The sequence below is a fragment of the Zeus faber genome (genome assembly GCF_960531495.2).
Source record: "Zeus faber genome assembly, chromosome: 17".
NCBI lineage: Eukaryota > Metazoa > Chordata > Actinopteri > Zeiformes > Zeidae > Zeus > Zeus faber.
The window spans coordinates 19,777,181-19,787,727 of NC_137204.1; the positions used below are offsets into that span (position 1 = coordinate 19,777,181).

Sequence of the window (10,547 nt, forward strand, 5' to 3'; positions counted from 1 at the left end):
CATTTGCAATGCAATCCCCATCCTTGCAACTTTTAATTGATTTCAGTGAGATTTCAGGAGAATAACGACACATCCACAATAATGTCTTTAAGTTGTTGAGAACAAGGTGGATTATAGTGCAAATAAATATTCACAGTTCAATTAGCCCCAAACAACTCAACGTGCAACTAATGCTTTATTCATGTGAGCAAATAGAATTGTGTTCCTAGACCTAATGCATGTTTCCGTGCGCCACGTGGAGCTGCGAGGCGATGCTATTTCAACCAAGCTGAGGTCAGTCGGCGGGAGAGACACAGACAGAGCAAAGCAAACCCCCAAATGAACCACATTTTACACTCTGCTCGATTGGTCATTTCAACCAAGCTGGTTTTTTTTTGTTTTTTTTTTGTTTTGTTTTTTTTCTTTCAAATCAAGACATTTTGACAAATTTGTGGAATTTGCTGAAACAGCAAATCTGCCATTCCTACAGAATCGATATCTGTGGGGGGGGGGGGGGGGTCACAAAAACTCTGACTTTAAAACAATAAAATACAGAACGTACCTTTGGGTATCTGTACATGGTGTTAATCTGGGCTGGGATAAGACGTCCAGGTGCGGTTCTACGTGCTTCGGTTCTGTCCCGCCTGGTCGCAGTTTTGTCCACTTTTCATCTGATAAAAAGCTGATGGGACAGTTTGGGGGTGAGGACAGAACAGAGGTGTTGATAAGGGATGGGCGTACGAGGGGGAGAGCCTTGGGGAGAGAGAGAGAGTGAGAGAAGAGGGGCAGAGGTTGTAGTTCCTTATAGCACCTGCATTTGTGAACATCCCATAATACAATTGCCTCCGCATGCCTTCATGGTGTCCTCATTTTCTACTTCTTTCTAGGTTGACCTCATTCCTTTTTGCAGGGGTGTAGGAGACACATTCCCTGTAGCAGCCACATATAAACACCAGGCAACAATATGATAAACACCCCATTCAACTCAACTGGCTTTGAAATACACCCCATAGTATGCTGCTGCCTCCAGCCGTTTTCATGTCATGTGAAATAAACCAATAAAACCAAAGTTTTGCCTCTATCGTATCAGCAGTTGGAGAATCACTGTGGACAAAGATATATACAAAATCAGATAAAACATTGTTTATTAGTTTGCAAGACTAAGTCTATAAATCGATTTAAAAAGATCTGTTTAAAGCCTTCTCCATGACGCGCCTTTATCGCATCATTTCTACTACACACAGCAATGAAAATACTGTATGTAGTCTGTTCTTATAAATAAGTACAATGATGTCACCGAAACACTACATTTTTCAAGAATACACAATTATAAACTCAATTTAATATGTTATGTGTAAAATAAAAACTAATATATTAAAATATATTTTTTCTTTCCTAGTGTCATTTAGAACCATCTACAGTCGAAAAAATGGGGTAAGGAATATTTCCTTTTCAATGCAGGGGCAGTCGCAAGGATGACCGGGTGGCTTTACGTTTTCCTCAGAGTGGAAATGATCAACACCACTTTGTAAATAAGAGAGAAGACGGAAGCAGGTTTACTGAACAGACAAATATTTATTTTGGTTTTGCAATCATAGACATACAGGGATCAGCCACAACATTAAAACCACCGACAGGTGAAGTGAATAACATTGATCATCTTGTTCCAATGGCACCTGTCAAGGGTTGGGATATATTAGGCAACACGTGAACAGTCAGGTCTTGAGGTTGATGTGTTGGAAGCAGGAAAAATGGACAAGCGTAAGGATCTGAGCCACTTTGACAAGGACCGAACTGTGATGGCTAGACGGCTGGGTCCACAGAAGAGCTACTGTAGCACAAATTGGTGAAAAAGTTAATGCTGCGATGATAGAAAGGTGTCAGAACACACTGTGCATCACAGCTTGCTGTGCATGGGGCTGTGTAGCTGCAGACCGGTTACAGCGCCCGTGCTGACCCCTGTCCACCGGCGAAAGCGCCTACAATGGGTACGTGAGCGTCAGAACTGGACCACTGAGCAATGGAAGAAAGCGCCCTGGTCAACAAGCCCGATCCATGGAGGCCCCAACTCGCAACTTCCAGGACTTAAAGGATCTGCTGCTAACATCTTGGTGCCAGATACCACAGGACACCTTCAGAGCTCTTGTGAAGTCCATGCCTCGACTGGTCAGAGCTGTTTTGGTGGCACAAGGGGGAGCTACACAATTGTTAGTGTTGGTTTTAATGTAAAAAAGTTGTCTATTACTCCTTTAAATTATTTAAAGGTGCAGTGTGTAGAATTTAGGAGCATCTTGCGGTGAGGTTGCAGATCACAACCAAATGCAATATGGTGGCCGCCGTGCAACAGACGTGGCCACGAAACTCGCGAAAAACGTAAAAGGCCCTCTCTAGAGTGGTGTTGGTATGTCTGTTCTTGGCTACTGCACCCGCTCCCTATGTCAATATAAACGGCTCATACTAAGGCAACGCCAACACAAAGATTCAAATTTTCATGGGATTATTCACTGACAAAACATACTTATGAATATTATATTCCATTTCTGCCGAGTCTGTTCCATGAGCTCTACACGCTGCACCTTTTAAAATAACTGTTTACATCAGTATCTTAAAATGCGGCAGGAAATTAGTCAAGTACAAAGAGACACAGAGAGAGGGACCAGGGGTTGGCAAAACTAATGTGCTGTGACGGAGTTAAGACCTTGAATATTTATCTTCATTTGAGAATTATTCTTTCTCTCTGCTCTAAAATTAAATCTTCACATCCGGGACGAAGCCTTGACTCTAGTCCGGACACTTTAAGTTTTCCTATTCAGCCTGTGGCTTGACATTGTACACTGACACGGTGCAGTACACTGGGTTTGCTTTCTGGGAGTTTTCCCCTTTCCCAGGTGGCGGTTAAGAGTAGGGGGGAGGTTGTTGACTTCTACGTGAAATGTGAAACTTTTGAAGCCCTTTGTGACTCTACTGTGTACCTATACAAATATACTTGACCTGATTACTACAAATGAGATTGTGGTTTTGTGGGAGAAAAAATAAATATACATATACAAAGCGGACTGAAAGCACCTTGAAATATTTTCACAAATTGTAATTATTAACATAGACCTCAAAAATCATGATCGATTATTAAAAAAAATAACAACGACAACAGGCCTTCATAGATAGAATAAAACTTCACGACTCCCTGACCAGGAGGAGCAGTGGCATGACAGCACAGCCTGCTGTCAGCTTCAGGCACCGACACTTCCTCCCTCTCCCTCTCGCTCTCGCTCTCTCTCTCTCTCTCGCTCTCTATCTCTCTCTGTCTCTACAAGGTGGTTTGAAAGGTGAGGGTGACCCGTTCTTGGGAAAACTTGCAAAAACAAACGGTCTTCTAATGAATCTGACAACCTGTCAAAGAATTACTGCACAAACCCAAAGACTGGGGGGGTGGGGGGGGTTGATAAATCATGAAAAAATTGGAAAACTTCCCGCAGCCCCGAATAAAACTTGGTTTGAAATCCAAACGGAAGCCGTTACGAGAGGGGCCAGGCGAGAGCATGGCAGTTTCCGTTCTACATCAGCTGATTTGGAAGTGGTTTGCCCCTCCCGGTCAGGTTAAAGCAGGTGATCCACATATCAGTGAGGGAGCCTGCCCTGGTCTGGGCCCTGCAGAATCCTGTCTAACCACACAGTGTCTTGTTTGATGACTCCGCCCCCTGGGCTTTCACCAACCTGTTGCATTGTTGGAAGGGTGTGGTCCCGCCCCGATTTATGTTTTGCTCACTTAATGCTGTGTACGCAGCTTGCGGATCCACACAAGCTGTGCTAAACATGGACAACTGGCTTAAATCAACCGGGATTACCTACAAACGATGGGGGGACACTGACATCAGGTGAAGTAAAATGCTTGAGACCGGCTTTAATGAAGGTATTCAGCACAAGTGTTTAAAACTGTGGATATTTTGGAAGGGGGCCAGGAGGTGAAGTCACAAGGGGAAATGTAATATGTCGCCTGAATATTTCCAGCAGTTCAGTCACGGGGACACGGACCTGCACCACACAGGACAGAATCTTCTCATTTTAAATGAATTTGCACTCTTAAAATGAACAGAATATGAATGCCATCACATTGTGCCGCGCTGAGGAGAAAAAACCAAATGCTGCCGGTGACAGAAAAGTGTCGTGGTTTACTTTGTAATGCGGTCTGATTAAAAGGCTCTCCATTAAGAATATGTACGTCTCAATCCCTCCTTTCAGCGTGGTGTCTCTTCAGGGTGAGGGGGACATCATGGGTCGCAGTGATGAGGACCAGTGCACCGAGTATGAGATCTGCACCACAGCCTCCCGTAGAGCTGACCCTTCACCCCAACATCAACCTGACAGAACAAAAGGTTTGTTGATCGACCGCCGCTTTTCAGACGCTATTGATTTCCCTGTACTGCTGAGGAATTTAATGTTTGGAAACCTCAAGGTTGCATTTTATCGTGATATACACAGATCAGCCACAACATTAAAACCACTGACAGGTGAAGTGAATAACATCGCTCATCTTGTTCCAACGCCACCTGTCAAGGGGTGGGATATATTTGGCAGCAAGTGAACAGTCAGTTCTTGAAGTTGATGTGTTGGAAGCAGGAAAAATGGACAAGCTTTAGGATCTGAGCCACTTTGACAAGGACCAAATTGTGATTGCTAGACGACCGGGTCAGAGCATCTCCAAAACGGCGGGTCTTGTGCGGTGTTCCTGGTATGCAGTGGTTGGTACCTACTTAGAGTGTTCCAAGGAAAACAATCGGCAACAGCGTCATGGGCGCCCAAGGCTCATTGATGCGTGTGGGGAACCCACAGAAGAGATATTGTAGTCGAAATTTCTGAAAAAGTTAATGCTGGCTATGATAGAAAAATCACAAGAAATGTTTATCAGAACACACAGTGCATCACAGATTGCTGCGTATGCAGCTGTGTAGCTGCAGACCGGTCAGAGTGCGCATGCTGACCCTTGTCCACCTCTGAAAGCTCCTACAATGGGCATGTGAGCGACAACTGGACCATGGCGCAATGGAAGAAGGTTGCCTGGTCTGAAGAATCAATTTTCTTTTATGTCATGTAGAAGGCTGGGGGTATGTGCGTGGTTTACCTGGGGAAGAGATGGCACCAGGATGCACTATGGGAAGAAGGGAGGGCGGCGGAGGCAGTGTGACGCTCTGGTCAACGTTCTGCTGGGAAACCTCTGGTCCTGGCATTCATGTGGATGTTACTTTGACACGTAGCACCCACCTAAACATTGTTGCAGACCAAGAACACCCCTTCACAGCAACAGTATTCCCTGATGGCAGTGGCCTCTTTCAGCAGGATAATGTGCCCTGACACACTGCAAAAATAGTTCAGGAATGGGTTGAGGAATATGACAAAGAGTTCAAGATGTTGACTTGGCCTCCAAATTCCCCAGATCTCAATCTGACCGAGCGTCTATGGGATGCGCTGGAACAACAAGCCCGATCCATGGAGGCTCCACCTCGTAACTGCAACAAGACGTAAGCAGCAGTTCTGCTGCTAACGTCTTGGTGCCAGATACCACAGGACACCTTCAGAGGTCTTGTGGAGTCCATGCCTCCACGGGTCACAGCTGTTTTGGCGGCACGAGGGGGAGCTACACAATATTAGGCAGGTGGTTTTAATGTTGTGGCTGACCGGTGTATGTTATACTCAATAGTATATGCTGGTGGTTTAATTTTAAAGTAACTGCTGGGTTTGGTGGAAATACCATAATCCAATCCTCAAAACTCCAACTCCGACCATTTCACATCAGTATTCTGCTCCAATATTTTAAATGATGAATGAGAAAAGCAGGGAGGGAGAAAAGTAGCTTTAACAGTAAAAATACAGCAATCACATAAGAAAGGTCATTTATTTCACCGGTCCTGATGTTTGCTTGGCACGCATTGTGCAGATTTACAAGTGTGGCTCTTAAAAACTAGTTTCATTCCTGTTCACAGCAACCTTCACTGTAGAGGAAGCAGTGGAGGCCATCGGATTTGGGAGGTTCCAGACCAAACTCTCCATACTTACTGGTTTGTCATGGGTAAGAAACATGCTTTGATTTGATTTTATTTTTCTGTAAATACCAGATGTGAACTTTACATTCTTCATCTAGATGGCAGATGCCATGGAGATGATGCTCATCAGTATTTTGGCCCCTGAGCTGCATTGTGAATGGAGACTGTCCAGCTTTCAAGTGGCTTGTATCACGTCGGTAAAATGACATTCTCTTAATGTTCTTTTGTAGTATTATTCTATGTGTCGATGAGCTTTTTTGGTATGTATTCAAAGACATTTTATTGTGCATTTTACTCTCGGCAGCATTTTGGTTTTCAAATATTAACAAAGGCATTTCTCTCAGGTGGTGTTCATTGGGATGTTTTTTAGCGCCTATTTATGGGGGAATGTGTCAGACAAGTACGGCAGGAAATTTGTAAGTATAATGTTTTGTGTGCGCCTTATTTTTTTTTTATGTATAGAAAAATAAAACATGAATTGAGTTTTCCGATTTGACATTTAATTTAATATTAATTTTATTATAAATTTATTTTGTAATTTTTATAATATAATTGATTTTGTGTGTTTTTTGGTTTTGTTTTGTTTTTTTGCTTTTTTTTAGGGCCTAACAGTTTGCATGGTGTGGACTCTGTACTACGGCCTGCTCAGTGCCTTTGCACCGGTGTACGGCTGGATCCTGGTCCTGCGAGGCCTGGTGGGCTTTGGGATCGGAGGAGCTCCGCAGTCGTAGGTGTTTCCTTGTGGCTTAACAATGCACTGAAAGCAAAGAAAAGAACCTGCTCTTTTTCCTTTTGCACTCTGAATACCTTAGTTTTTAAAGTGGTATTCCGTGAGATTTCTTTATTATTTTGTTGAAAATTCCTGTATTTTATTTTTAGCTGACACTGTATTATGCATGTCCCCCTCTTTATTACGTTTCCATTCTTGGTGGCGGGGTCCGACTATCCCGGCAAGAACTAACTTACCGGCCGCAAGAAGTGAAGCTGTGGTGAAGTGAATAAAGCAGCATAACTAGTTGTAGTCAGTAAACTGCTGATATTGAAGAGGATTTCCAAATAGAACAGAAATAATATTGACACTACCTCAAGAGACCAACGTGTTTTGAATGGCGTTCTAGGACTTATAGTCAAACCAAGCCAACACAGATGATCTCATGGATTATCACTTTAACTTTGTTACTATTTTTGTTACAAGTTGTTGACTCTGAAAAAGCATCTGTGTTACGTAAAAATGATCTGAACATTTTATCTGTTTCAGTGTGACCCTGTACTCAGAATTCCTCCCGACGAAGGCGAGAGCCACCTGTATCATGCTTATTGAGGTACTAAGGCACTTTGTAGAGGTTGGACAGTCCAGGTTCAGAAATTAAAAAAAAAAAGTCTTCCCCAGTGTTTTCAAGCACAACCATGACGTGAAACGTGTTTACTCTGTCCGTGGGTGGAGCCAAAACATAGCAAGACTATTTGTCTTCCTCTTGTTATGTGTTCAGTGAGTGGTTCAAAGTGTGTGTGTGTGTGTGTGTGTGTGTGTGTGTGTGTGTGTGTGTGTGTGTGTGTGTGTGTGTGTGTGTGTGTGTGTGTGTGTGTGTGTGTGTGTGTGTGTGTGTGTGTGTGTGTGTGTGTGTGTGTGTCTGTCTCAGATATTCTGGGCCCTAGGTGCAGTGTTTGAGGTGCTCTTGGCCATGTTGATCATGCCCACGCTGGGCTGGCGCTGGCTCCTGGGACTGTCCACTTTGCCGATGCTGCTGTTTGTCGGCTTCTGCTTTGTAAGTGCTCCGGCTGATGACCGCGGGTCCGTGCCCGGTCATAAATCTCTGTCGACCGTTGTTCAACGGAAACCTTGGAACGGCGGCGTTGTCTTTGAGTGTTGTTATTTAATGTGTTTGTGTGTATTCGCAGTGGTTGCCCGAGAGTGCCCGTTTTGATGTTCTGATTGGAAACGGACACAGTGCGGTGGCAACTTTGCAACGTATTGCAGCTGACAATGGCAAGGCCATGCCCAAAGGGATTCTGACCGCAAAAAGACAGGTGAGCCATCAATATATACTTCGCAAAGGATGTCAGTTTATTCTAATATAGCCAATTAACCCGGAAGAGCTCAGTTTTTATTATTAATATTATTTGTGTCTCATGATAGGAAGCGCGTGGAAGGATCAGAGACCTTCTCAACACTCAGTACCGAAGGACTACTCTTCTTCTGTGGTTTATATGGTCAGCCGTCACTTTCATCATATTAGTATTGATAAAGACATCAACCAAAATAAAAAACAAAAAAAAAAATGTAATGCGCTGTATGAAAGATTGTACTAAGTGTTTTTATCCACAGGTTTGCAAATTCCTTTTCCTATTATGGGATAGTGCTCTTGACTACTGAGCTGTTCCAAGCCGGAGATATTTGCGGCGGTAGGTAACTGTCGTGCCGCGCTGTACCCTTATTTTATTTGGCTATATTTTATATTATTTAGTTACCAGGTTTAATTTCTGATGAAACTGTATTTCTACTCACTCACTTCAGTAACACAAGGTGCCAAGACTGAACCGAGCTGTAGCCTTGAATGCAATTATTTGACACGGGCTGACTACAAGGATCTTTTGTGGACCACTTTGGCCGAATTCCCAGGTAAAATGCTGCCTACAACCATTTTGCCGCTAAAGAGATTGTTCTGTGTTGACAGGAAATTGTAAAAAAAAAAAAAACATGACATGAGAAAAATAAATATGAGTATATGAATGAATGTCTAAGATCCGTGATTCCTCTAGAAAATGGTTTGTTGGACGTTGAGGAGTAGGCACTTCCTGTAAAAGGCCGAGCTGCTTCCTCAGGGGCTTTTAAATGCTGAATAACTAGGATTTTTACTGCTTCAAACCACAAAAAAGGTTAGGATCCGGGGTTGATATCCAACACTCTGCTATTTATTACGCAGCTGGGGGTTGCATATCTGGCTTCCAATACAGGCAGGTCATGTTGGTCAGCAAAAGTTTAGCAATGTAATATACCAACATTATTTTCAATGCTTAAAGAAGCTCTTAATACGTTGCCTGGCGGGTGGTAATTTTTTGGGGTCACCGGTGAACTGTTGGATTTTTTGTTTTTCTTTCAGGCCTTTTTATAACCCTTCTGGTGGTCGACCGACTTGGCAGGAAGAAAAGCATGACGTTGTGTTTTGTCCTGTTTTCTTTGTCCATTCTGCCTCTCTATGCTTGTATTGGAAGGTACGTACGGTTTCCTCCTTTAATCGAAAAACCAAACATCCCTGATGCATTTCACCATCCTTACCTCCTCCTTTCTGTCCGTGCAGAATGGCTCTCACGATCTTCATCTTTATTGCCAGAGGCTTCATCTCAGGGGGGTACCAAGTGGCCTTTGTTTACACACCCGAAGTATGTAACATTTTACGCACCTCCATGTCTATGGTAATGTTGCCTCTTGGATCATGAACAACTTCTGTCCTGTGCCATCATTCCTTAGGTGTTCCCTACAGAGACAAGAGCCCTGGGGATGGGGACTTGCAGCGGGATAGGCCGGTTTGGTGCACTGCTTACCCCCTTTCTGGCACAGGTATCTAAGCCTTACCCGTCCTTGGTTTCCTGAAATCTTCCGACGATGTTCTTAAAGTGTGTGTGTGTGTGTGTGTGTGTGTGTGTGTGTGTGTGTGTGTGTGTGTGTGTGTGTGTGTGTGTGTGTGTGTGTGTGTGTGTGTGTGTGTGTGTGTGTGTGTGGGGTTTTGGCCGCAGGTACTGTTCAGGAAATCTGTATACGCCACGCTGTCTGTTTACTGTGGCTGCTGCCTTCTCGCTGCTGTGGCATCCATGTGTCTGCCCATCGAAACATCGGGCAGAGGTCTGCAAGAGTCCAGTCATCTAACACAACAGCAAACAATGGCTGACGCCAATCCGCAGAATCCCAGTAGCGACGGGCCAGCTGTCTAAGAAAGAACCACTGGAGTGAAATTGTGAATTAAAAAATATGTTTTATGTGTCACCTACAGTGTATATGGACAGAGCATGCCGGGGCTCTCCTTTCAAACAGCGAGACACTGTATTGATAAACACTGAGTGTTATCAGTGGTGTTCCTGGTTAGGGCTCCACTTTATAGATTCTCACAATGAGAAGAAGCGCTATGATGTCACATTGTTCTGATAGCCTACTTCGTTTTAATCTTTTTTAGGGAACGGGTGAAGTTAATAGTTGTTTTTTGAAATAAACTTGAATCTTGATGATTGTTTTTCATGTATGTCGAATTGCAGTAACTGGAATAAATATTGCATCATTTGCAAATCGAATTATTTTGTAAACATGGTAGATGTATTACGCACAGATGTAATACAGTGTGACAATTGAATGTCCTACTTTTTTTTTTTTGTTGTTTTTTCATATTTCACAACACATTCTTTTTATTTTTTATTTATTTCATTTCATTACTAAAAGGCTTATTTGGGGAATATCTAGTCTGTCCACAGTCACCTTGACGACATTGGCCCAATGACAGCCGACTCACGCAGCGGGCCAGCCAATCACAGGCTGCGGGA

At 43.5% G+C, this 10,547-nt stretch overlaps 1 protein-coding gene across 1 annotated transcript; it reads left to right on the forward strand.

The window, feature by feature from the left end:
- Positions 1-214: 214 nt before the first annotated feature.
- Positions 215-10,160, forward strand: LOC307243006 (synaptic vesicle 2-related protein-like; the record flags this gene model as incomplete). Its single annotated transcript, XM_080017656.1, has 16 exons — positions 215-273; positions 4,219-4,307; positions 5,940-6,043; positions 6,116-6,214; positions 6,362-6,433; positions 6,620-6,744; positions 7,276-7,339; positions 7,658-7,783; positions 7,917-8,045; positions 8,155-8,228; positions 8,344-8,420; positions 8,533-8,637; positions 9,119-9,230; positions 9,317-9,398; positions 9,487-9,576; positions 9,753-10,160. The coding sequence occupies 16 exons, from the start codon at positions 215-217 to the stop codon at positions 9,945-9,947; spliced, it is 1,602 nt and encodes a 533-aa protein (XP_079873782.1). The 3' UTR covers positions 9,948-10,160.
- Between the last annotated feature and the right edge of the window lie 387 nt (positions 10,161-10,547).